The sequence below is a fragment of the Folsomia candida genome, unplaced genomic scaffold (assembly GCF_002217175.1).
Source record: "Folsomia candida strain VU population unplaced genomic scaffold, ASM221717v1 Fcan01_Sc003, whole genome shotgun sequence".
Classification (NCBI taxonomy): domain Eukaryota; kingdom Metazoa; phylum Arthropoda; class Collembola; order Entomobryomorpha; family Isotomidae; genus Folsomia; species Folsomia candida.
The window spans coordinates 5,272,996-5,298,159 of NW_019091195.1; the positions used below are offsets into that span (position 1 = coordinate 5,272,996).

The 25,164-nt window shown below is 35.6% G+C and overlaps 6 protein-coding genes across 8 annotated transcripts; 4 read left to right on the forward strand and 2 right to left on the reverse strand.

Moving 5' to 3' along the window:
- Positions 1-7,239: 7,239 nt before the first annotated feature.
- LOC110847768 lies at positions 7,240-9,452 on the reverse strand. The gene is made up of 2 exons (XM_022094766.2): positions 9,311-9,452; positions 7,240-9,243 (listed from the first exon to the last, which is right to left on the reverse strand). Exons 1-2 carry the CDS (start codon positions 9,351-9,353, stop codon positions 8,702-8,704), a joined length of 585 nt encoding a protein of 194 aa, XP_021950458.1. The 5' UTR covers positions 9,354-9,452; the 3' UTR covers positions 7,240-8,701.
- A 137-nt stretch (positions 9,453-9,589) lies between these two features.
- LOC110846231 (protein patched homolog 1) lies at positions 9,590-16,428 on the reverse strand. The gene is made up of 26 exons (XM_022092908.2): positions 15,349-16,428; positions 14,795-15,274; positions 14,387-14,575; positions 14,254-14,311; positions 14,028-14,098; positions 13,568-13,891; positions 13,328-13,494; positions 13,100-13,217; positions 12,908-13,028; positions 12,665-12,823; positions 12,436-12,553; positions 12,342-12,359; positions 12,239-12,252; positions 12,040-12,147; positions 11,790-11,936; positions 11,616-11,701; positions 11,499-11,547; positions 11,247-11,424; positions 10,997-11,139; positions 10,778-10,922; positions 10,683-10,708; positions 10,530-10,616; positions 10,335-10,464; positions 10,233-10,250; positions 9,997-10,154; positions 9,590-9,943 (listed from the first exon to the last, which is right to left on the reverse strand). Exons 2-26 carry the CDS (start codon positions 14,977-14,979, stop codon positions 9,692-9,694), a joined length of 3,069 nt encoding a protein of 1,022 aa, XP_021948600.1. The 5' UTR covers positions 14,980-15,274; positions 15,349-16,428; the 3' UTR covers positions 9,590-9,691.
- On the forward strand, positions 16,413-19,030 carry LOC110847565 (fibroblast growth factor receptor homolog 1). 2 transcript variants are annotated; one of them, XM_022094528.2, is made up of 8 exons: positions 16,413-16,474; positions 16,584-16,685; positions 16,765-17,013; positions 17,097-17,220; positions 17,287-17,374; positions 17,459-17,590; positions 17,657-17,868; positions 17,963-19,030. In XM_022094528.2, the coding sequence occupies exons 2-8, from the start codon at positions 16,625-16,627 to the stop codon at positions 18,132-18,134; spliced, it is 1,038 nt and encodes a 345-aa protein (XP_021950220.1). In that variant the 5' UTR covers positions 16,413-16,474; positions 16,584-16,624; the 3' UTR covers positions 18,135-19,030. The 2 variants fall into 2 exon arrangements, with proteins under 2 accessions (XP_021950220.1, XP_035705132.1); XM_035849239.1 differs by having other exon boundaries at positions 16,470-16,685; positions 17,657-17,873; positions 17,963-19,029.
- LOC110846840 (putative acetyltransferase SAR1027) lies at positions 18,437-18,922 on the forward strand. The gene has a single exon (XM_022093681.1). It carries the CDS (start codon positions 18,437-18,439, stop codon positions 18,920-18,922), a length of 486 nt encoding a protein of 161 aa, XP_021949373.1.
- Positions 19,031-20,386: 1,356 nt separating the features above from the next.
- LOC110845813 (eukaryotic translation initiation factor 4E) lies at positions 20,387-22,227 on the forward strand. The gene is made up of 4 exons (XM_022092324.2): positions 20,387-20,789; positions 20,902-21,039; positions 21,291-21,430; positions 21,507-22,227. Exons 1-4 carry the CDS (start codon positions 20,547-20,549, stop codon positions 21,616-21,618), a joined length of 633 nt encoding a protein of 210 aa, XP_021948016.1. The 5' UTR covers positions 20,387-20,546; the 3' UTR covers positions 21,619-22,227.
- A 178-nt stretch (positions 22,228-22,405) lies between these two features.
- On the forward strand, positions 22,406-23,955 carry LOC118435000. Of its 2 annotated transcripts, none has more exons than XR_004834424.1 (2): positions 22,406-22,650; positions 23,219-23,955. XR_004834424.1 is itself a non-coding variant. In XM_035849962.1 (2 exons), the coding sequence occupies exons 1-2, from the start codon at positions 22,533-22,535 to the stop codon at positions 23,481-23,483; spliced, it is 387 nt and encodes a 128-aa protein (XP_035705855.1). In that variant the 5' UTR covers positions 22,406-22,532; the 3' UTR covers positions 23,484-23,955. The 2 variants fall into 2 exon arrangements, 1 of the variants encoding a protein (XP_035705855.1); XM_035849962.1 differs by having other exon boundaries at positions 22,406-22,654.
- The last annotated feature ends 1,209 nt before the right edge of the window (positions 23,956-25,164 follow it).

Below are 25,164 nucleotides of genomic sequence, written 5' to 3' on the forward strand. Positions count from 1 at the left end.
TTCTTTTCTTTTTACAGCACGTTATCACCATCCTTTCCATTATTTATAGTATAAGGTAAGCCTTATATTCTCAAATTTTCGTCATCACCACCTCAAGTGTGATATACGTTATGAACACAGCAGTGTGTGCTTGTTATGGTTCATGTGTGTTTGCAAACAGTTAAATAAACTTTTCACTCCTGGTGTTCTCCTTATTTTTTCTGTTGCTGTTTCGGATTTGATCACGCAGATGTTATTTAAGAGTGGATTATAAAAATCTTCTCAAAATGGGATGAATCTGACCCTTTTTATGAGCAATGTCGGTTAAATAAACTCAACATGCTATTTGTACCTCATGAGAAAATACTTACTAAATATGTCTGTCTTTTTACGTGTGAATCACGTTAGTAAGCTGATCAATCGACTGTGACAATCGTAGCCTCAATTTGATTTAAAAATTCAAAATTCGGTCATGGCATAAAATGACGTTTTATAAAATAAATTATTATTACATGCACACGACACATCGGTAAAAATCCACATGGGTATTCTTCTAGAAGCCCACTCTACAGTACTATTATTAATAAGAATGAGCATCTTTACAATTTTTAGACACGTTTCATAATAATCTTCCGATGACATAAGTTCGTGCCTGTATTTTTAGCTTTCTGTTACTTTGTACATGGTAGTGACACCTGCTAAAAGCAAGGTGGTTACAATACAGTAATAGCCAAGCGTGAAATTTAGGGTGGAATATGCGCTGACCAAAATAACAAGGACATTTGTGACAAAAGGACGAGTACATGGGTAGATTCTATTGGCTTAAATTTGCATGTTATTTCGCCTTCGGATTTGGTTTGATCCGTTTGTCTCCGGATTAGATCAAGTACCGGTTCGTCGCTGGGTATTATTTTGAAGCATGGTAGCAAAACAAGGTGTAGAAGCGAGTTTTCGATTTGGGACGGAACGAGAAAGGAGCAAAATCACATGCACTTCTTCTTGCTTAGAAAAGTGCTTGTGGTAACCAGGCTCACAGCAGTCATACAATAAATCATGAAATCTTTCAGTAAGTAAAGTAAACGGATAAAAAAATATGCCCAAGAAATGGAAGCGTTTACTTAACCTAAAGAAGACAACGGAAAGGACATTACGAGATGAATAAAGAGATCCTTATTACTCGTCGTCTTGCTCCTTGAGTAGAACATTTTATTTGGAAAATCAACAAAGAGCAAAAAGTTCCGTAATTGCCTGAAAACAAATAAATGACCGTGTAATCCGGAACAAGCGGTCAATTGAAACTTTTGACTACATTTTGTTTGCCTCGTGGACTGCATTTTGCAACAAATTTTCACGTAACAACTTTTTTTAGTAAATGGGAAACGAACCAGGTGAATCCGTATCAAGTTGCAACCTTTATTGTTTATAATGTACTCACATTCTCCTACTTCAACAAGTAAGTAAACAATCCTTCTCTATTTCTGTTTGTTGCCATTTTTTGTTGCAAATATTGCAATTTAATTTAATTTGTGTAACAACTGTACTTTTCTCCGAACGGAATCTTCACTTGAGTTAAAGATCTAATTGATTTTATTTAATGCAATCTTTCATTTAGTTTATCCCAATTATCTTCATCATTTTATGATTAAATGAAAGTCTTATTGGCTGTGCAGAAGGGAAATTATGGTTGCATGACGGTCTCACCTTTCCTCGCTTGTTGACTGTCCATGTTCACTTGTTACATATTGCGGATCTTACTAGATACACACATATTTAATATCTCTATAAATTGAAATTATTTACTAGCATTAAATTTTTAAATCCCCTCCTCGTTCTTGTAACTTGCAATTTTAACTTAAAAGTCGTTAACGCTGATACCGTACTTGGTGTTATGCCGTAATAAGTATACACATAAATACATGTTTCGTGATCACTTATTTACGTGGGATTGAGCATTTAAAATTCGGCATATACTGGATTTACCCATCGCGAAAATCTGCCAGACATTTATATAAAAAATGACATTGGCAGAAAAAATTAGCTTAGCTCAATAATTGGGATCTAATTTGTATTTTAACTACTTGTGTACATCATGCTGGCGTTTTCTTCCTGTTCCTATCGGATTTCTAATCGTGAGAAATCAACAAGTGAGTACGATAAGAAGAAATGCGATTACAAACACGGAACAGTTATAAAAAACGCACACCTTCCAAAAGGTCAGTCCGGTTGAATTATGAACCATAAATCACGACTAAATGCAGTGAAAAATGGGCATATTTCTTTCTGACTAATTATTACTCACGGGTTGAAAGGTGAGATCAATAAATTAATTACATGATCCTACTTGCAGGCCGTTGGAAAATTTCGAAACGCAAAATTTCCGCAAAGATTAAAATTGCTCGTGTATTTGAGCGCAAATATGTGAGGAAGAGACAGCTCAAAGGAAATTCTTACCAGCCTGCCAGATCCCGTCTCAAATATATCAGCCGTCTCCATTATTTGGCGAGTTCATTGTAAGCAAACAATGGAAAACACTTGCTCTGCTCTGGTTTTTAGTTTGACCAACCCAAATCAAAACACTTCTGAAAATGGTTTTCTGTACACTTTTCATAATAGATTCATTCTCCTTAGTGCAGAGTCATGATTAAAACCCATTCAAGTTGTTCATCACTTTAACCTTTATTTCTTTAGAGATTTCCCGTACTCGTGAAAATCCTCGTTTTAATGGAAATAACTGACACGGAATCAAAGAGTTTTGAAAATTAGTTGCCCACTGACACGATTCGGTAAAAGTATGGTACAAAGTAATGTACAGCTTACTAAACACCTGTAATACATAATTATTAGTAATAGTGTACATAATGCATAATGATTGATCCATTTATTATTAGTTTAGAATTTTTATGTTCCATCTTATTAACAAATTTGTTCATTCAGCCATCAAACACAATCAAAATCTATTGTTTCTAGAATAAAGTAAGACACGATTCAAAAAATAATTTGGTCTAAAAATTTGCCAAAAACTTCATTTAGCCGACCAATATACTTATTAGGTACATTTAACCAGGGAATTTTCAGTGCCCCAAATTTCATCGTACTGTCCATCAAACACGTAATAATTATATGTTTCTTGAATAATTCAGCTTCAAGTGTTGCCTGTCTGAGTTTATTATTTAATTACAATGTTACAAATAATTAATGGGATTAAGTTAGATTCTGTAAAGCTTTCACCCTCCCCTAAAATGATCAGCGTCTCCTAATCCTCAAAATTATCATTTTTGTACCCTCCATTCATTAAGATAATAATTATCACGCATAAAAAGAACTCTTTAAGGATTTTGAACACATCTAGGTTAAACTCGAAATTATTGTAATACAATTAAATGATTTAAGCATAATTTGCCTGCCACTTGTATTTCTTGCAATTATTTATTGTATGCAGTACTAGTACACAAGTGTCTGTTTAATCTGTATTGTTATTCGTTTTACTGTACACAATGCAAACAAAGATGCTTTTCAAATGATTTATGAAAAATTTTCCATCTCAGGATGAATAACAGTGCGGCAGTCAGTGAGACTAGAATCTTTTTATATTTTTTATTGCTTGCATATGTACATATATACTAATCAAAGTGTAATCAAGATTTTGCAGTAAAGATAAATCATCAGATGAGTATGATGAAACATTATTTTCTCATTTTTGTAATTAACCCACGCCATCACGTAATGGGTGCTTGTGGAATGGCTGATTTGACCGCTGAATTGCTAGTACGTACTTACATGCATATGTTGGTCGAAAGTTGAACCATACGTATTGTTTGTTATCTGCCGACGACTGCATCCATTCATATTTAAATCTGAAGTAAGCTTTGGCAGAGCGACCGTATTATTACATATGTACACCTAGCGCATTAAACTTTAGCGTTATTAAGCAATCAAGTCCGACTTGCAAATTGAAATTGGTCTTTCAAAATTGAGCAACACACATGCATACATATGCCATTAATTCCACAGGATAACCGGAGAAAATTTAAAATTCTGCATGAGCATTGTTGTCGTAATAAACAACGTAAATTAGAGTAAAATAATAATACTCATCTGCTCGCTCTGGCTGACTGAGGTAATAGATTAAATCCCGTTCTTATCCACGCAATCCATCTCACTTATGCATTTGTGCGCATTGACCCAGAAATGTCCTAAACTCTGCAACTCGTTTTTTCTCTTTTCTCCCGGCCAACTCATTTCAACAAAGGCGTAATCCATCATACCAACATTTAAGCTTTGAAGAAGCGAAGGAGCAACTAAAACTACAATCAAAAAGATTTAGGCGGAATTACACCGGATCCAATCTTATTTATTTCTGAATTTCTGCTGCATCCGTGACATGTCATATTCGACGACTCCTCATCTCATCATCTCTCCTCCACCACTGCTAATCTCAACTCAACCATCCGGCACTTTGATTGCGGAAAACGCAGAGGGACGAACATGGATTAATTTCCTCCTAATTAAACTAATTTAATTTGGACGGAAAGAGGCAACGACGACCACGGCGACAACAATGGCGTATCAAATCCGCCACATTTCTTACCATGAGCGCTGTAATCCTACACGAGTTTACTTTATATCATTCGTTTGACTAATGTAAAGATAACGCAGGTCGCAATATAAGCGTATCATTTTCTCGGTGGGAAATCCACAACGATTATTTTGCCATCTTTATGACCATCCCATTTCAATTTATTTATAAGATTATAAAATCTTGGAATATTAAATAGATTTCATTAAAATCTTGTCCTACATACAACCACTGTATGCATTTTTTTACTGGCAAGTCATACACGCAATATTATATTTGTATGTGGGTACAAGATGCAAATATGTATGCAATTTCAAACTAGACCATAAACCTAAACCTCATTCCACACCAAATTAAAATTATGCATTATATCCCTCGTCAATAGTTTAGAGGATGAGATGGAGCACCCATTTTGGAGTGACATTCTTCCATTCATTCTCAATTGACAACTCCGGCAAGTCGCTAACTAGCGAGGTTGATTTTGCCCCGGTGGCACAAACATGATACGAAGATGATAATGCTATTGTCCTCCCTTCAAAAATCTCGTCATTGGCTCAATAAGGCGACTTCATGCACCACGTTTCCTGTCGTCGTCGCCTTCGTCATCATCTTCCTTGCTCGTTGTAAGCCCGAGTCCCGTTGGGTTGTCAATGGGAGAAGATATGAAGGGGATGTGATAAAAAGCGTGTGCACCAATTATTGATAAACACAAAAGACAACTCGCTTTTCTTCCCCTGTCTGTGCAGCATTAAAATATGTTACACTTTATTTTTTGGACGTTTGCAAATCTGAACCTAATTTTAGTGAAATCAAACCATGCCACGAAGATGCATTTATTGCATGTATTTAATACAATTCATTTACATGTAGATAGATAGTAGGCACTTTGATAGGTGACTTTTTTCATCACCTCTGCAGCTGGTTGTTGAATGTCAGCAGAAAATAGAGAGACGGAAAAAATGAATTGGTTTCCCTTACATCGAAACCAAACACAAAAGTCAAGTGGATCCACGCTGTCTTGCAGAATAAAAATCTAACAGCATCATTCTAACTAATCCTGCGATGAAAGGTCTCAATCCACAATAAATTGTAATACCACCAACAACGAACTACTATTAAATAGTGGAATAGCATCTCCCTTTTGTTATATGCGATACACACGCAACAGACTTTTATGAATTGATGAACGAATTACGATGCGGTTTTGTAAGAAAAAGTGTCTCAATTTGTGATCACTCCGAGTATTCGAATTGTGCATACGTAAGTAGTCTAATGATCAGGCTCTTAAATTGCAAGGTAGACAGTGAGATGAAGAGTATTGAATTAAAAGGTCAATTTCAAGTAAATAAATAACCTACTTTTGTATATGGTGGTGGGATGTAGATACATATGTAGATATGTAATTCAACACCCTTATTCTCTGACAAGTAGGTGATATTTTAACAAAAGTTCACATCATCACCAACAGCACAGGACAAGATCGAATTCAATTGAACGATCAATGACAGACAGGGACGACAGGTGGATGTGATGTGATGACTATTTTATAATACTTACATCTGAGATTAAACAAGCAGTTCCTTACACGGTGCAAAAAGCGAATTAAAATTTTTGTTTTCAATGCAATTCAAGAGGGGGATGGTTGAGTACCTTTTTTCATCTTCATATTTTGCATGTTATAAATTGGCTCTAAACACGCCCCATTGCAACCGTGAAGGAATGAATAGTGTCATTTACTTACTTTGGATGAACATGAACCAGAGACCCAAATTCGTAAAAACCATTTAGGGACGATGACACTCGGGTTTTTTGTTTGATGACAACAATTGCGCTATAATTATCAACATATCAACGGATTTTTGATCAGCCAGTGCAAATAAATAAATAAATAAACATGCCCTCGCTATGAAAATAAAATCCTCAACACCGGGTTCATGCTCATGTCGGTTTTCTTCACATGGTTCACTGGACGAGAGACCGAGAGTCGCAAAGTCAAAATCCAAAATTCTGATTCTCTACTCCAAATTCGAACCACGCTGCATTTCGAATTTTGCTTTTTAATTTTGAGTCGCGGATTGAAACGTTTTGATAGACTATATTTGTCGTATTGGATATTTACCAATTTGTTACACGCAATGGATTCGAAACCTTCTGGGAAGAAAAAATTCGATCCGCGATGCAAAAATCGTGAAGTTAGGTATTAACCGCTTGTTTATTTGATACTTACACCTCTGCTAAATGGAACTATTGTATTTTGATAATGTTTGAAAACATTTGTTTACAATTGGAAACATAAAATAATTATTTTGTTTGTTTTTCTAGTTTTTCAAACGTGAGAAAAATAAATATGGACGAGGATCCCAACATATTTGAAATCAATGTATTGGTGACAATGATTGTCAGCATTGTTGCAGTTTGTATGGATGTAACTGGTTCAATTAAATTATGCATTTTATTTTTAACACCACCTGTTAGGAGTTATTAACTAATGTTATGATTTTGTTTTATAAAGTGGAAGTACGCTGGTTGGTTTGCGTTATCCGTCAGCATAGTCAACATCAGCTACTTTCGTGCTGGAAATGATCTCAAGCAAATTTTCAGCAGCATCTTGTAAGTCTCATTTTTTCGGTAATTATAAATTAATTAAATCATAGTAAAATGAAATAAGTGTTATTTTATAAATGTGTTCGAATGAATATAGAAAGTTTTATATATCTTTTAATTTATTCATGAATTTACTTAATTGTTAATTATTGTTTATTGCAGTATTAGCTTTGCTGCACTGTATATGATGTACTTGAAAAATCCTGACCCCATCGGAGACAGTATCTTTAGTGTCAACTAAAAACTCAAATAAGTAAAACTTCTCGATTGCTTGATTTTTGCTTAGTATTTACATATGTAACGCTTCTCCCTATAAAGAGTGATAATGTGTCAAATGATCTTGTCAAAATACAGTATCTTTATACCAATAACACTTTGGTCAAATATATGTGGTAATTATTTTCCTACGAAGTACATGCATACCTGTAGTACCGGTGTCAGTTGATTCTAAATTTTCGTATGTGCACATTTCAATCCTCTTTGATATTTAGTTTTACTTTTCTTTACCTTTATTTGCATTTGTAATAATTTTCCGTCAATACCATGCATCAATCATTATGTCCCGTTATATGATTACATCCGAGTGCATGGTAAAGTGGTTAAATTTTGTGGCTCATTAAACCGACTTTTTCTGCCACACTCCGTCCAATAAGATTGACTAGTATCCATCCATCCATTATCAAGCTGTTGTTATTACTTATCCTTAGGATTAGTACAGTTGTACAAGCCATGCATACTACACACAACAATCAATCGGACGCAATCCATCTCAATTGTCCCTTTCGGTTTTGCCAATCCCTGACATTGACCAAGGCTGTTGAAAGATCATTATTGAGCCACCAGTTTTGACTTTTATACTGACAACGACTTCAGCCTGACTACTGATGGATGAATTTCGAGATGGATTTTGCGAACCTAAAGAACCAGTTCTTGGAAAGGAAGTCCGTCCGTCTATAACTGAAAATGGTTTCGCTTACTATTTATCAGCAGTGGCATCTCTGCTGATTTGTATATGAATGTATTCGTATTTCGGATCGTGACCAGGAAGAGGAATTTTAATTGTGAAAGAGTTTTTTGTAAACTGCTTCAGATGCTGGTAGTGATATATATTTTGTTGTGTTTGGGCAGAGAGACGTGAAAGAAAGGTTAAATGGTTAAAAGCTTTTGTCACCGCAGAAAAGATACAACTGCAGTTACCCACGCCACACACCTCCATTTTACTACCAACTACACAGCGAGAAAGACAATTACAATGGTCGACGAGTACAGTTAAGTTACTGGTCTCAACAATTCATAGCAGCACCAGAGACGACCATACATTGGATACGAGAGTCTGGCTGGCCGTGTATGTAGGATGCAACTTGCAATTATTTTATTATTACATATCACCATTATAAAATGGTGTACAAGGTAGACATCTCAACCTGCCAAATTACTATTCGTATCACTATAAATAATTACTAATTTACCTTCCGAATAAAGAAATGCATAATTATAATCGCGAGGTAGCAATGAAAGGCTGGACAAGTCGGTTGTCCAGATCTAAAATTTTACTTGTTCTCCGACCAATTTAGTACTATTGTGGATTACGAGTAAACTGTTAGAGTCGACAGTCAGTTGATTTGCCAAGGCTTGACCAAAAAGACCAATTGAGATTTGTGCCAGCTTGAAAGCTTCTGAAATAACTCCAGTGACGTTCAGTTGTCCAACGTTTTTGGCCAAACCGTTAAACAAATTTTCTCCGGAGGTAACGACGGGGACTTGTTGAATAATTGCAATCTGGGTCATCATTGGTTGGTACGGCTTTGTTATATTAGGCGCAGATTGTGCATAGTCCCTGTTAACTTCTTCCAAGTTTCCTAAACTTTCGGGCGAAATTAAAGGGTCGGAAGCTGATTGTGGAAAGCTTCCCATGATTATTGGGAGAAATGTCATGTTATAATGAGGACTTGATACTTCTATTGGGGTTTCTGTCGTTTTTTCATTAAAAATGGTTTGAATGGATTGTCCCAAGTTTGTCCTTGCGGAATCTCTCTCTGAGTAGTTTGGTTGGAAGGGTGATGAAGTCACTGCCGATAAGGTCACTGTTTGCAGTATACAGGGGCAAGCATATAGACTAAATTTCAATTTAAATAAATAGAGTTGTCTTACCTGATACTGCTAACAGAAAACTTGATGTTTTTACTGACTTCATTATGGTAAATGTTGCACATACACAAGTAATATATTTATCCAGGACCTATAAGTATGACGGGTGCATAATACGTTTCTATTCACATATTTTACTGCATTTATTATTCTAAGTTAGGATTAGTGTACACGAATAATGAATTCTAGGGTATGTGTCGGACAATCCATTGTTTGCAAATCGCAAAAGTGAATAATATGGATGGACGACACATGTGCAAAAAACAGCCAACAATCTGATCATGGAGGTTAGGACGGAATAATAACAGTTTCATGTATTTCAAATTAAATAATAATATATCACAAACATTTTCGACTAGCTATTATATAACAATTTGTTGACAATTAAACCTTTCCATTTCCCTTTGTTGCATTAATATCGTCGCAAGTATTCGTTGTTTGAGATAGAGGAAGCCATTCTATGTTTTCATTTTTCATATTCACTGGAGCCTCGTGATCTGCCGGTGGAACAGGTCCATGAGTTCCTTTTGACACCAAAATTGTTACTGGGTAAGGATCTGGTCCCACGAGACTCAACAGCACAGGAAGGAATATTAAACCGTGCCATAATCCAAAAAACACTACCGCGGTCAAGACCTAAAAACATTATGGCGTTAAAAATCTATACATGACCAATTCACTGCACTCACCTTAAAGAATGATTGCAATGCATGAGTTTCTGAGTTTGCTAAAAGTATGATGCCCAAGAATGTGCTAAACCCTCCGTTCAAAACGGCTGGACCAATATCCGTCAACGCTTTGGTTGCACGCTCATCTTTACTCCCGGTGGACATTAAGAACGCCAGTCCTACAAGCCAAACAACACTTGTTGCTAGACCTTAATTATTTATTAGTAAATGTACTTAATGTAAATGTATCATCATACCAATATGAGCTGCGTAATCTAAAATGATTAATCAGACAATTATAAATATTAATTTTAAGTACATTTCACAATGTAATTTTTGCTGTAGTAAAAATAACCCACCAACGCAAAGACCGATTGCAACGACGTTTGCCACCGTCGTTATCGTATCAATACTGAGCCCCCAATAATACATGACCCCACCAACATCGATGACAGTGAAGATTACGCATATTCCGCAAAATAAGCAAACCTTTATCATCAAAAATCTGAATTTGAAACAATTAACTTCAAATTTAACGTAAATTCTTTACAAACCCGAAAGTTAAATAGAAGGAAAAATATTGTAATGAGGACGCATATCAGAGATAAAGTGACGTTCCTATACAGTTCATCAGTAATAATCTGTGCATAAAAAATATAATTATTCATATAGTTTTCTAATTAATTAGCATTAACTCTATGACTCACCTCATCGGTCTCCCAGCTGACAAACACTAGAATTAATTGATAAAGAATTGCATTAAATTACGGATAAACCTGATTAAAAAATTTAACGAAAGTACCGGAACTCCAAGGAAAAAGTCGTCCACCTGATCCATTGTTAAATTTCATGTCCGCATTTTTCACAAGGGTTTTAAGTGAATTCATTCCAGGGATATGTTCATCTCTGCCTCGGAAATATTTAAATTTGAATGGCATCATGGATATCTGAGCAGTAAAAAAATACGTTAGTCCATCGGTTTAATGTCCTTTGTCCATTGAAGAAAGTTTAGTTGAATTACTTCAATCGGAGAAGCCCGTTGTCCACAAGTGAGTTCCTTTTCAGCTCTAAAATACTGTCTGTACTTTGACCCGACGCGACTAAATAGAAATTTCCCTAAATATCTCTGAAACTTTTCTGGAGTAATTTGCTTGTTTGGAATATCTGTAAAAATTAAATGTATCTATCTGTATAGCATCATGTAAGATATTGCAAAACAAATAAATTACAATAAATATAGAGAGTATTTTATTTCAAGTGATGTTTTTTACCTGTTTTGAAATTTCTGTTGGAATACTTTTTAAAGTCGTCGTACCAAGGGTCAAATAAAAATATGGCGTCTGCATCTTTCATTTTTCGAACAAAGTTTTCAAAGCCCGGAAAACTAGCTGTCCAATTGACTTGATCTGCCACAATGAATCCGTTAAATCCCGTGTATGGATAGTACACCTTTGTCAATTAAATTAATAAAGGTAAGAAATATAACTACCTGCAAAAGTATTTAGAAGGGTTTACGTAAGTACCTTTTTGGCGTTGATATATTTTACAATGTGGGATTCCTGTGCAAGAAACCTGTACATATTGACTCTTAAAGTTAATTTTATATAAGGGCTTATCCAAAATTAAATTCAAATAAATACCACATTGGGTCGAATTCTTGTCGAAGCCTCAGGTTACCATTCGTGTTAATTCCCAGGAACATTAAGGTAATTAATAGTACGCACACCTGCAAATAAGTACAACTTGGAGATCAATTCTGATTTAAAAAATCACTGCATGAATACATATTTACATTATTTAATATGATGATATACCTTTCCTGGAGTTGAAAGAATAACTTTGGTCAATATTTTCTCAAAGAATATTTGAATATAACTGCTTTGACTCCATTTGTTAGGAACATAATCTGCCTCTGTGTACTGCTTCCAAAATATAAATGCATTTCGTCGATTTTCCAGTCGCTTTTATAAAGAGAAGAAAGCAATATAAAGAAGATCAGTTTTACAATATTAAATTCACATATAGTTCAGAGAGGTCAACAAAATTTCAAACTTAATCTAATACCTTTTGATCAATTGCAAGGCACGCTATAAAAAATGTAACTTGAAAGAAGAAAACGGCAATGATTCCTACAGCAGAGTAAATACAGAATGACTTCAATCCGGGTAGGACCTAAATATTGCCACATAAAGAAAAAAATGGTTAGTAATTTGCTAGAGGTAAAGCCTACAAGAAGTGCAAATATTATTATTATGTGACTCACTGTAGTTGCTCCGACTGCAAAAATAGGAGTAATAAACAAGTCGGAATTATTTTTGTTTAAAATTATTAATTCAAATTGTTTGGCTGCATGAATGTATTATTACCTGCAAAAGCAGCCATATCTACAAAAACAGTAAGAAAAGAATGTTATATGTGAATGTCATTTTACAGTATGAGATGATTATCATTAAATGCTACCTGTTAACGATGTGACGGTAATACTGGCTCCAGCCGTTCTTAGAGATATACCAATTCGTTGAGGAATTGATTCTTTGTATTTTTTCGCTAAAACATTGGGGTAAAGATTTTTCCAGCACTGCAATGGAAGGAGGCATAAAATTAGCTGGGACTCCTACAACTGGGGTGTGGTTGGGGCCGCCTGCTTTCGGTGCACCCTGGTATCTCACCACCAACGCGAAAAACTCACTTGCATTATCACAAACATGTCGTCGACACCGACCCCGAGGAGTAAAAAAGGCAAAACTTTGTTAACATTCCCAAATGCTAGACCGAACGTGGAGCAAATGCCACAAGTCACTAGTCCAGCAAGAGCAGCACAGCTTATGCCAGCCAATGATAAGTAAGGCTGAAAATACGACACGTTTCATAATATTAAATTGAAATTCAATAAGTATGTATCAACAAAAATTTATCACAATTTTGTGCTCACCCTTTGTTCAATCATGTTAAATCTCCCAAGCATTAATCCGACATAAACAAACATGACGGCATAGCCAAGAATTACAATCTTCATGTCGTTGTACATGGTCTGTTTATACACGTCTCCAAAACTAGCCAGCATTTTAATGTTAAATTAATTCATTGGTAGACAAAAAATGTGTCATGCATGGAGAACAGATACCTTCGGCCGGAAACATAGTTGAAACTCAAAGCGCTTTTGTTAATGGTAGCATCATATTGTTCCATTGCTGCAAGCCACTCTTTCTCCCATGCCAAGGAAATTTCGTCTGCAAGCTCACCTGCATAAAATGATCAATATTGTCACTACTTCATATATCAACTGCTCGGAACAATAATAGGTGGCAATATTGATATTGTATGGTTGTAACCAATGTATGTGCATATGTACCTGTACCGTCGTCTCTAACTGCTTGGCCGGTCTTTAACGCCGTCTTATTTACACTTATCGACCAAAGTACCATAATTGACGTGGCTCCAATGACTTCCCCTTTATCGTTTTTTGTAATTTTTCCACCCAACTCCGTTGTGAAGTTGACAGGCCTCCCAAATATTGGACTGTGTGCAAAATTAACTTTTAAATTTTACCTATTCTAGTTCTTAAAGCTTGCATGTGCTCATAAAATAATACCTAATTTTCTCATGATTGATTTTTCGGATAATTTCGTCTTGGGTTAAATTATCAATTATCGTTCTGTTGAACTCCCACAATTCCAGTGGACTGATTTGCCAACATGCACTGTCCAAACTCTCCACAAATTCGCAATATATATCGTCATCAATACTAAGCATGGAATCGTAGTAAGGGTCATTTTGTTTTGCATCGTTTCTGGTATTGTTGATTGACTCGTCGTCATTACTATTTATATCTGAGTTAAAAAAGTCATCCTCAAAGCTACTTTCCAAATTGCGGCGTTTTCTCGAGTTCACAGTGATCCCTTTCGTAACTGGCAACCTGAGATCGAATTTTTTTTAATGGTATTAATTTGGTTTCGTTACACTTTTTACATGATTTTGCACACTACTGCATTTGTATGCATGCACACATGTATTAGTTGCATCATACATAAGTACGTATTATATTGTCATACTTGAAACAAATTTCATTCCACTTGCGCCCTTTAACAGTAATGTTTTCTATTCGCTCTTGTACGTCCATGATCTACATACAAAAAAGAAGACATAAAGTCCGTCAGCAGACATAATAATTAATGTTGAATTACATGTATGAAAACTCTGGCGAAATTTTCATCTCATGAAATATTAGCAAAAAATTTAAAGCAAAGATGAAACTGGGTGTTGCACAATTGTGACTACCTTTGAAAACACCTGAGGCGTTAAAACGTTATCTGCGCCGAAAATCACAACGCTAAACCTAAATTTTTATCATTAAGCTTCATTTGTCAGTCTTCAATTTTGTCAATTTTAGTTGAAATATTATGACACCGACCTCACAGGAGAAGGAAAATTGTTCCTTAGCCAATCTGTGTGATATGCAAGTTGAGACGTTTGAGAAATTAAAAGTTTATCCGGCCTGTCCTCATATGTGAAATTCATAAGTCCCATGCTACAAATTAAAGTGAACAAGAGGCACGCTGTCAGGGTTTGGTAAGGATGACTTGCCACTCCGTATCCCCATCTGCAATAAAGTCATATAAAATAAATAGATCGACATTGACACAAATTTCTGCTGGTGGAAGCGGAATGCAAAACAAGTCTTCAATTTCGTGGTCAAAAGTGCAATGTCAAGTAATTAACCACGTTCCTGCTGGCTGATGCTTAGCGTGAGCGTTATTTACGTGACTTTTTGATGTACGACAGCTAATTCAAGGTCTTTGAGAAAATGGAATTGGCTTACCTATAGAAAAAATTCTCCACGGAACCAGTGAATGAAATTACAAATCTTTGAAATCTGGTCGAACTTGTGTAACTCGTTGCACTAAACTTTTTATTTGTCTTCATTATCGGATCCCCAATTTCACACAACGAAGCAAGTCCCTCTTGTTCCCCAGATTGGTGAGGAAATGATCCTCTGGTATCCATTTTTTCGGTTCTTGTGGTTCGTTTGATAAAGTTTTAAAGATTTTAAAATCACTCGAGATTTCAAATCACATCACAGCCGGATAATATCACTTTAACATGTTGCTTAATTTATAGAAAGTGTAAATATGTAAAATGTTGAGCTGATTGTTTCCCATAAAATAAGCCAAACGTTACAGTTTCGCATGATAGATTATGCGTGGCATAAAATTGTTTTGCTCTGAGATTCTGAAGAGTTTGGGAATAAAGTTATGTATGTTGCTACCTCTCTATTTTGTTGTGGAAGTCTTTGAGAGAACTGAAACCAAATTCACATTTCGTCTCAAATTTTAAGAACAAAAACAGTTTAATAAGATATGAAAAGTAATCCACCATGAATGGGAGGCTCAGTCACAGCAGCAGCCTTCAACTTTCGTCTTCATGTCTTCTTGCAGGTGCATGCGAGTTAATAATGTGCAAAATTAACCTGAGAAGGTAAGGAAATACATAATAATGGTGATATAAGGTTAGTTATGCGTACACAATAATAAAGTCAGATTCAGAACCAGTCTGTATGCAGTTGCTTGCCTTCGTGTAGGGCAGGATAGTACAATTGTGGTACAAGTAATATGTGGAATCTTGAATATGTAATATCACGTGAGTTGCATTGTATAATAATAAAATAATCTTCAATCGTAAAATAAATGAGTCTTTGCGGCGATTTTGGGCTGCAACAACCACGACGACCGGATGCTGGATGTTCGTTAAAAGTTAGGAGAATAGTAAAACTCTTTTATTATTATTGAGCGTATTGCGTACATATGCACTTCCACGTATTTATTTACTAAACATATGCAACGACCAAAAAAATTCTCTGCGACACATCCTTTATTAAAGAAAAGTAGGTTTATTGGGTTAATGATTCATGAAGAATATCGCCAGTAAGATGAATATTCGAAAATTATTTAAAAGCTATTTAATTAGCATATGATCTAATACATATGCTAATTAAATAAATTTGGTACGATTGTGAATCATATGCTATCTACGTTTCAAACAAGTGGAACACTAAATGATATTCACAACTTAATGAAAGATGCAGCATGAAATTGTGTTCGGGTAGTGTTGAACTTTGATCATGTATTTTGCTTTCAATATATCAAGAACTCAATTGCCTTGAAACCTATGTTCCTGAATTGTGTCAAAGTTTCTTAGTTCATGCCATTTGACTTTACCTGTTCTTTGTTATTATTAATTAATCACTTTTTTGGTTGTTTTACAAAGCTCCCCTTGTTTCCGCTTGATGGTCATGTTTTCATGCACAAATTGCACAATGCACAATAAAATATTGTAACAAGGATGTGCGCCTAATGACCACTAATTTGACGTATGGATATGATGATATATTTTAAGTTTGACTTGTGTTTGGTACACAAACTACTGCCATTTACTACTCGATAATATTTGGTGGTTTTCCTACAAAACTTTTGGCGTTAATCATAGGGATGTTCCACTGTGGGTATGTCTTGTACTGAATTTACTTAAACCTTTTTCAGATAAAAATCAATCACTCAACTAAATAAAATATATATTTAATTACAACTTTTGAATTTTCCATGTTTATTCAGTATTTATTCACAAACCTTTAAGATTTACAACTGATTTTTAAATGAGTGAGAAAAAACATCTGCCTGTTCCAGTTCGGTTCAACAAGGAAAATTTGGTCCGGAGTAAGAGCCTTGCATGTATTTTATTGATCCACATTTGCTCTAAACGAACGATTTATGTGCATGCATTTCTATATAATAGCAACGTCAGTAGTTGGACGAGGCCAATTTGCAATTTCCTATATTTTGGGAAAAATCGAATTGGACAATGGAAATCATTCCTTTAAACGTCGCCACAAATCACCACCAATTTTAATAAAGTCAGTAAACATGAATGACAATGAGCGATGCTTCAAAGCTTTACGGAGAGAAATCAATATATTAGAAGACTTGAGACCACAGCGTCACATTCTCAATTTAATTGGAGCATGCACCACAGATATTCGAAACAGTAAGTGATAAAATACTAAATTGAGCATTTAAGACTAATTCATATTTTATAACAGCTAATTCTAAGCCTTCGTACACGCTTAGGGAATCTTGATTTGGTTTTTGAATTTTGTGGAAATGGAAACCTCTTGAAATTCATGAGGCATTGCAACCCAAGCTCAGAGTTTGAGTTTGATTCCATACGTTCCACAGTGACACATACAGAAAGGTCGTTGGCTAATTTTATAAGAAATTAATTAAATAAACGGTACTATTCGAATGTACGTATGCACAGTGGGCCCGTGTTAACGCTAACAAGATATAGGCTTCTTCAGTGGTGCTATGAAATTGCTGCTGGAATGACGTATTTAGCGTCCAAGCAGGTACACGTCATTTAAATATAATTGTGCATTATAGGATAAATAATTAAAAGGTTACAATTCTCATTTTACTTTAAATTAATACAGATTTGTCACAACGACCTATCGGCGAGAAACATATTAGTAACTTTTCAGTGGAATACAAAGATTTGCAATTTTGCCCTGGCACAGAAACAACAGGGACAGATTAATCAGCCACCCCCACACAATTTACCCACGGTATACTTAAATAAACCTGTTTATCGTTGACTAGATTATTTATTAAATAATAGTCTTGTCAAACAGAGCGTGCTGCCTTTGAAATGGATGGCACCGGAGGCGATACGTCACTTGAAATATTCTGAAAAATCTGACGTATGGTCTTTTGGGGTGGTTATGTGGGAAATTTGTTCTTTGGGTGATGTCCCATACCGAGATTGGGTTGTAGACGCGGATTTCTGGAAAACACTCTCCAAATCACAAAGGCTTCAAAAACCAAGATTTGCAACTGTGGACATGTAAAGTATAAATATTTAAATTAACGGATTGAAATTAATATTGAAATATTGAAATTAACCCTCCTAATAATACGTAATGTCACATCTGCCATAGGTCGGCTATTATGACCCTGTGCTGGGAATATATGCCAGATAATCGACCCAATTTCTCACAAGTGGCCAAGTCCCTGAAACGCTTAATAAAACTAAAGGAGAAACATGGGCGAAATGATGGGAACAACAGAGCAGTGAACATTCACCACTTGCGAACAATGTCTTCACAATAAACTAAACCGATATGAACAAAATAAAGAAATCTACGCATGTATAACGCAGATTATTTGGGAATTTTTCTAATCTTCAATGTACGTCTTAATATCAAAGGGTTAAAGTTTCATGACTCACATCGTCCAAATCGACAACCTGGGACAAAGCGGCAAGCATTATATAACTTCATCCCTGTTATATAACTTCATCCCAAGAATTACTGATATTTGCTATTCTTGGGATATTTAGTTTTGCTAAAATTTGCAATAGCTAAGATCAACTTTATCGTCTCAACTTTTTGCTTAATTTTCTCGCCGCAATAATGGGCTCCTCATCCATCAAGATTCGTGAACTAGTGAAAGACGCCGAGCCTTTCTTGTACCAAGAGTTTCTACTTCTTCGTCATCACGTGCTTCGACTTCCGATTGGAATGGACCTATTTGCAGAAGACTTGACCCTAGAAAACGATCACATTACATTCGTGGCCATGTCACAAAATGACGTCAAGGGTGACGCCGAGGGTGAAAGAGTCGTAGGTTGCGTTATGTTAGCGCCGTGCCGCGACGATACGGAGAGCTTTCAACTGCGACAAATGGCCGTAGCAACAGATTATCAGGGTCAAAGGCTAGGTGCCAAGCTTGTGGAGTTTGCCGAAAACTATTCGAAACAGGTTGGCAAGAAGAAGATAATTCTCAACGGAAGGAAAACAGCGGTCCCATTCTACCAGAAGATGAATTTCAAATTGGTCTCAGAACAAGAGTTTATAATGTCTGGCATTCCGCACTTTGCGATGGAGAAAATATTGTAATAATAAAAAATATTGACTTTATGCGTACATCTTCCATATAAATACATGTGCATATAATGGAGACTGGTAAAAAACTATCTGTAAATAAATCATAAATAAACCCATGAGTATATATTGTCATTAAAGTAAATTACGTCACTTACTTAACAACATTTGCTGGTACGATTCGGTGTAAATTTACATCCAACAATTGCCACCCACCAATTGCCACTCGACAATTTCCACTCTTGACCAATTGCCATCCACCATTTGCCACTCCACAATTTCCACTCTTTACCAATTGCCATCCACCAATTTCCACCCAAGAATTTCCGCTCTATGCCAATTCCCACCTTTATATTTTTATATAGCACCTTGAAATCATTTATGCATTCATGTATTTATGCCCCCTGTAACAGATGTTTCGGCTAGGCTTAGCCCAAAAAATTTTATCACTGATAAAATAATAAAACTTCAAACTGAAGTTTATTCTAAAACTAACGAAGTTTTATTAATTCCGAGATAACTGTTCAGTTGTAATATATAAATGGCTGGATCACTGCTTACTATGAATAATTCGGACAGTGATTGCGATTGGATATAGACTTAGCTACTGCTAAATTCGATTTTGTATGTAACTCGGCAGCTAAATATTTTTCTGTCGAGATTTGTAACGGAGTGAAATAAATGATGCAAGGATTAAACATTAAAACAAAGATTAAATTAAATGGATATGGATACCTTTTGTGGGTTCATTTATTCCGCATTCTAATGCACAACTGCATTCGAATTCACAAATAATAAGTTTTTACTGTACAAGCAAACTTGTGGTGGTATTATTTTATGGGTGATTTCGTGGTATGACACACTACATAAAAAATGCAAAGGTGGGAATTGGTATAGAGCGGAAATTGTTGAGTGGAAATTGGTGGATGGCAATTGGTAAAGAGTGGAAATTGTCGAGTGGCAATTGGTGGGTGGCAATTGTTGGATGGAAAAGTGCACAATACCGCTGGTACATGTCACGATAAAACTGCATTTACAGAATCACCATAATTTTCATTGCATTGAGAAAAAAATCTCAAAAATGAGTTCATGATCATTTCGAGACTTGACCAGAGTCTCACGTGAGATTTATGTTCATGAGACGACGCTTTTGCACCATCTTCCTTCTTTGGAACGAGGCAACGTTTTCAAGCAGGTCCGCACGGCATAGAAGAAGAAGCCATCATGCGAAAAAGTTAGTGCCCATAAGTGAAAGTGGTCCTTGGCACCACCCACCAGCCTCGTCACCCCGTCCTCCTTTATTCTTCAACTAAGTGCCGACAATGGCGACAAATTATCTTTTATGAATTGGAAATTTTCCAAAATAGTTGGTATCCCACAAACCCGATGAAAAATATTCGAAGTGCATTTCTCTCTCAAAGTGTGTGGATGCTGTTTTGGGGCAGAGAGCAGCCAGCCAGCAGGCAATAGATGAAAGCCGGTTCATTTCACTTCTCTCGCTTCGGTCCCAATTTCCTCAAGTATTGAGAACAATATATATATTCGAAAGTGGTTAAAAAAAGGTCGTTATTTTCCCAGTTTGAATTAATAAAGTTAATTGTCGAACAAGAGGGTTGTTTGTTAATTAGTAGAGAGAGAGATGAGCGTGGCGGTGGAGGAGGAGATTTCCCACGGGAATGGGACCGCTGACCCGACCACGACGGTCGACCTGATCGAGATCGAGGGGCAAAAACACCAGCTGCAGAACAAGTGGAAATTTTGGTACTTTGAGAACAACAAGGACAAGAGTTGGGAGGACAATTTACGGGTAGTGTCCGAGTTTTGGACGGTGGAGGACTTTTGGTCCATTTTCAACCACATCAAGAGCGCTTCCGATCTTCGGGTAAGTTTAGTTTAAGCTTTTAACGGGTTTTATGTGGTAGATGGGAAGTAGTAAATGACTATTGATTTTAAAAACCCACCATTCATTGCTGAAAACATTTTTTTCTATACAGACGGGGTGCTCGTACTTTGTCTTCAAGGATGGGATCAAGCCCATGTGGGAGGATCCCATTAATCGGCCAGGAGGGAGGTGGCTCGTCAGCTTCGACAAACGTTATCGTCAACAATTGGATCATCAGTGGTTGGAAGTGGTGAGTTTATAAATTACAACAATTTAATTTTGTGTTTAGTTTTGGGGAGTTTTCTTTTTCGGAGTATTCAATAATGTTTATGGTAATCTACACTGATAATGTAATATGTCATTCATTGATTATTAAATGAAATATTTTACTCATTAGATTGATTTGATTATCTAGTTCATAGAGAATATCATTTTCTAATAACACTTACAAAAGGATAATTACAAATTATCTACAACCAATGTGGTGGTTTTCTATTACAGCTGCTGTGCTTGATTGGCGAAGCTTTTGATGACGATGGTGATGATATATGCGGCGTGGTGGTAGATGTTCGGAATAAGCTAGACAAAATCTCCATATGGACAAGAAATTGCAAAAACAATGACAGTATCCTTAACATTGGGTGAGCACTTTAACACAACTCACACCCACTAAAAATTCATTGGACTAAACCAAAATGTTTGATTTGTAATTCGCAGGAAAACCGTCAAAACCCGACTGAACCTCCCCCCAAGTCAGATGACATATGAAAGCCACGAGGCCACGTCGAGTAAAACGTCGTCATCAGCAAAACACATGCTCACTTTGTAACTGGAAGAAACAATAGGTTTGAATCGAACGCGTTGGAGCTACAACTAAGTTTTTTTTTCGAAATTTTGGCATTTAAAATTACAACACCTTAAATGTAACACAATAGCTTTATAATATTGTTAGTTTACCGAACTTGTAACGTAATTTATTAGGTTAAACATTGTCAGTTTAATTGTTCTAGATATATAGTGTTAGGTAAGAAGCAGAGAATGAAAACGATGAAACGAAAGGTTATTTATAATATGCGTAAATAGATTACAATTCGCACGAGGTTTCTATAATATAATTTAACTAGGAAAGTCTCATATATTTCCGTGCACTATGAATGAGTTGATAATTTAAATTACAAATGGAGCAATTTATATAATTATAATTACAATTACCCAATAAAATAAGTATAGTATAAGCGAGAGCGAACCTACATAAATATGTGTGTGGGTCAGGATGTATTTGCAGGTGTAATTTAGTTAAGTCTACTTTACTCATTATTATATAATCAACTTTGTAAGCTCCGTAACAGCATTGAAATAAGTGGTATTTGTACGTTTGTTATTGCATAATAATAACATGTTATTGAATTAAAGTGCTATATCTGCTATGAAATAACCACACCGTTCTAGGTCCTCTGATTTTTTTAAAAGCATAATCATAATCTATATACCTAGAGATGTGATAAATCTTGTAAGTTGTTAAAGGGAAGAGAAGACAAATTCTAAATATTCATGACCACGTTCCATTATTCTGAAATTATTCAACGGCCTAGAATTCACTAACGCAGTCAGTTTATGGTGGTAATTAGGTGCGTTAATTATCCATTTATTTTCGCACTCCAGAAGCAAATGTCTGCAAATCGTTCAAAATAGTTACACCATTAAATACGACAGAGTGCGAGTTTATTATTTAAAAGTTTTGAAATGTCCACCTCAGCAATACGCCCAGATTTCGGTCGTGTTACCGTAATTATTGTTCTATCCTTGCTGGGCGTTTTGGTCATCATATTTCTCATCGGAATTGGATTTTTTATATTTGGTAGTAGGTACATTTCATTATTTTTTAAAAATAGCAAATGAGTTCCTAATAATGTCACTTGTTACGCATGCATGCACACTTTTGCTAGTGCTTGGTCATTGCTGGTGTGACTTTTATTTAGCTTGGAAAGAAATTACGTGGATTTTGGTTGCAAACAATAAGTGCAATATATGTGCATGTAAAGCACTTTTTTGCAGTTATTGCTTATTCGGTCGGTAGTTTACGTCGAGTCTCTAATTATCTCTGACCATAAATTCAAATAAATAGCTATTGCACAATACGCAGAAGAATAGTAAGTGTTGAATATGAAATGGGTTTAAAAGGATGTGGTCCGTAAAATGGTAAAATCTCAAATGTGGATTTAATAATACATTGTCAACTCTTAAATTGAATGAAACGTCATTTTTCTCCTTTCTTACAATTTCCTTATTCTCCTTTGTTGTATGTATAACGAGTCTTGCACTCATCTCGGAATCAAGATTCTTGACGAATTTGGTCATTGATGTGCTCACACTCATACATACACACGATACACACGACTAACGAATGTTTTTTTTGCCTGTGTTTCTAGAGAAGATTACGAAAATTACCAAGACTTGGGGGAAGAAAAAGAATTTCACTTTCCGTCAAAGCATCCCAGCAGCAGATCTCCAAAGCCAAAGTCCAAGCAATTTAAGTCTCATCATCAGTTAGTTAGTGTTTGTGCTCATTGCAAATGTCCCATTAGTTCTTCGGCGATCATTTCAGGACGAATGGTTGCTGACCAACAACAACAACCACCACGATTTGACAACTCCTCCACGTATCAAAAAGCGATGGAAATAATTTACATTTGACAAAGTCTCTCCCAAATTTGTGTTGTCGAAAATTATGTGGTTTTTATTCCAACTCAAAATATTCACTTCCTGAAAACATTTAATTTGTTAAATCTATTATGAATAACTTTCATATTAATTGAAGAATGTGTGCAGTTCTGAAGTGAATGATTATCTATCTATCCTTTCCACATATGCAAAATACATAACATGAATTATTTACTATTGGAAAGGTCACTTTGATTCGATGATTATTGGTGGGCATGCAAAAGTTGTACCGTTCTTATCATGTTTTGTCGTTGTAAGTGGTGAGAAATTCTTTAATGATGCACAGGATATAATTTGTGTAAATACATGCAGATGTAGATGCTGCTGGTAACAATACTTGGTATTTATGCAATTATGACTAATTATTTCTCCCAGTATTTATTAAATCATGCACGTTAATAAGGCACGATTTAAATATAGTTTTCTTATACTGTCAGCGTTGTAAATGATAAAGAAAATAAATCAATCATAATTGTTTTATTAAAACTGTCCCGACTTCAGTTATCTGTATCATCATTATCTCAATACTTATTGAGACGAGCAAACTTTCAAAATTACAGCGCATTACTAATAATTCATTATAATGTGAATGATTTATTTAATAATTAATTCCCCTTTGCATCTCTTTAGGTTTAGCATTACTTTGACATCACATGCACATGGTGACTTTCACGACTCACATACATGCATAATTGAGACCATCGTATTTTATTACCTGCGTTGATTGATGCGTATTATTACACAGTAACGTGCAATTTCACGTTTAATGGTTACATTATTTTGCATAGAATAATGGTACTGGTGATGAAGCCCAAAGTCAAAATCAATGTTGATAAGTGTTGTGTAAACTGTGTCTTCCATCGAGCCACAGGTATACAGATACTTACTTAATAAAGGTAAGTATCTGTGAGGCTATGACCGCAAGTAAATAAGTTCAACGTGATCACCCCCTGTAATCAATCCCCTTGACATATTGTCACATATTGTATCTTTACCTTTAGTGCAATTAATGGGAACTATTGTACCGGAATTCATCAAGTATAAAATACAAAAACGAGAACGAACAACCACCGTGGAATCATCCGCAGCATTTGCGATGACTCACGCTTCATGGTTAATGAATACTGGTGAAGATGATGAACTTGATTTCTGCTGTATCCATATTTATACATACAATCCCTGCCTTCGCGATGAACCGATTGAGAATTTCAAGCACTTTTATACGTACATGCACGCTGTTTTTGGCTACTAACTAGTGACCTAAATTTTTGACAAAACATCTGAAAAAGTATAAAGAATATTTTCCATCCTCATCCTCTACCTCTCACCCTTTTCTCTTGTTCTGCTATTTGTGACAGCGTGAAATCCCAGCGCATCTTTACTTTTTGTCCTAAGAATCCAAAAAATGAATGATCATTATTGACTAGTCGGACTGAAGATGAGTAACTTTGGGTTTGTAGGCACAAACAAAGTTGGATTTACAAGTTGTGTATTATTATTATTCTGCATTTCTAACGAATTCGCCGTAATGTAAAAAAAAAGCTGATGAGATGATATTTTACACCAGGGACCGAAATGCAGGTGCTGCATTAAGTGTTATGAGCATTAATTCGAATTTATTTATGGATTCAGATTTATTGCTTTGTTCTCACCT

What these genes read in the sequence shown, in the direction of transcription:
- LOC110847565 (XM_022094528.2), top strand. Translation starts at nt 16,625, where the DNA reads ATGAGTGAGAAAAAACATCTGCCTGTTCCAGTTCGGTTCAACAAGGAA. An exon ending in CAAGGAAAATTTGGTCCGGA is followed by an intron (nt 16,686 to 16,764) that starts GTAAGAGCCTTG and finishes TCTATATAATAG; the next exon opens with CAACGTCAGTAGTTGGACGA. An exon ending in CCCCACACAATTTACCCACG is followed by an intron (nt 17,591 to 17,656) that starts GTATACTTAAAT and finishes CTTGTCAAACAG; the next exon opens with AGCGTGCTGCCTTTGAAATG.
- LOC110847768 (XM_022094766.2), bottom strand. Translation starts at nt 9,353, where the DNA reads ATGAAGTCAGTAAAAACATCAAGTTTTCTGTTAGCAGTATCAG. An exon ending in TTTTCTGTTAGCAGTATCAG is followed by an intron (nt 9,244 to 9,310) that starts GTAAGACAACTC and finishes TACTGCAAACAG; the next exon opens with TGACCTTATCGGCAGTGACT.
- LOC110846231 (XM_022092908.2), bottom strand. Translation starts at nt 14,979, where the DNA reads ATGGATACCAGAGGATCATTTCCTCACCAATCTGGGGAACAAGAGGGA. An exon ending in AGTTAGAGACGACGGTACAG is followed by an intron (nt 13,218 to 13,327) that starts GTACATATGCAC and finishes CATTTTATGCAG; the next exon opens with GTGAGCTTGCAGACGAAATT. An exon ending in TTAACATGATTGAACAAAGG is followed by an intron (nt 12,824 to 12,907) that starts GTGAGCACAAAA and finishes TCGTATTTTCAG; the next exon opens with CCTTACTTATCATTGGCTGG.
- LOC110845813 (XM_022092324.2), top strand. Translation starts at nt 20,547, where the DNA reads ATGAGCGTGGCGGTGGAGGAGGAGATTTCCCACGGGAATGGGACCGCT. An exon ending in AGAGCGCTTCCGATCTTCGG is followed by an intron (nt 20,790 to 20,901) that starts GTAAGTTTAGTT and finishes TTTTCTATACAG; the next exon opens with ACGGGGTGCTCGTACTTTGT. An exon ending in GACAGTATCCTTAACATTGG is followed by an intron (nt 21,431 to 21,506) that starts GTGAGCACTTTA and finishes TGTAATTCGCAG; the next exon opens with GAAAACCGTCAAAACCCGAC.
- LOC110846840 (XM_022093681.1), top strand. Translation starts at nt 18,437, where the DNA reads ATGGGCTCCTCATCCATCAAGATTCGTGAACTAGTGAAAGACGCCGAG.
- LOC118435000 (XM_035849962.1), top strand. Translation starts at nt 22,533, where the DNA reads ATGTCCACCTCAGCAATACGCCCAGATTTCGGTCGTGTTACCGTAATT. An exon ending in TTTTTTATATTTGGTAGTAG is followed by an intron (nt 22,655 to 23,218) that starts GTACATTTCATT and finishes CTGTGTTTCTAG; the next exon opens with AGAAGATTACGAAAATTACC.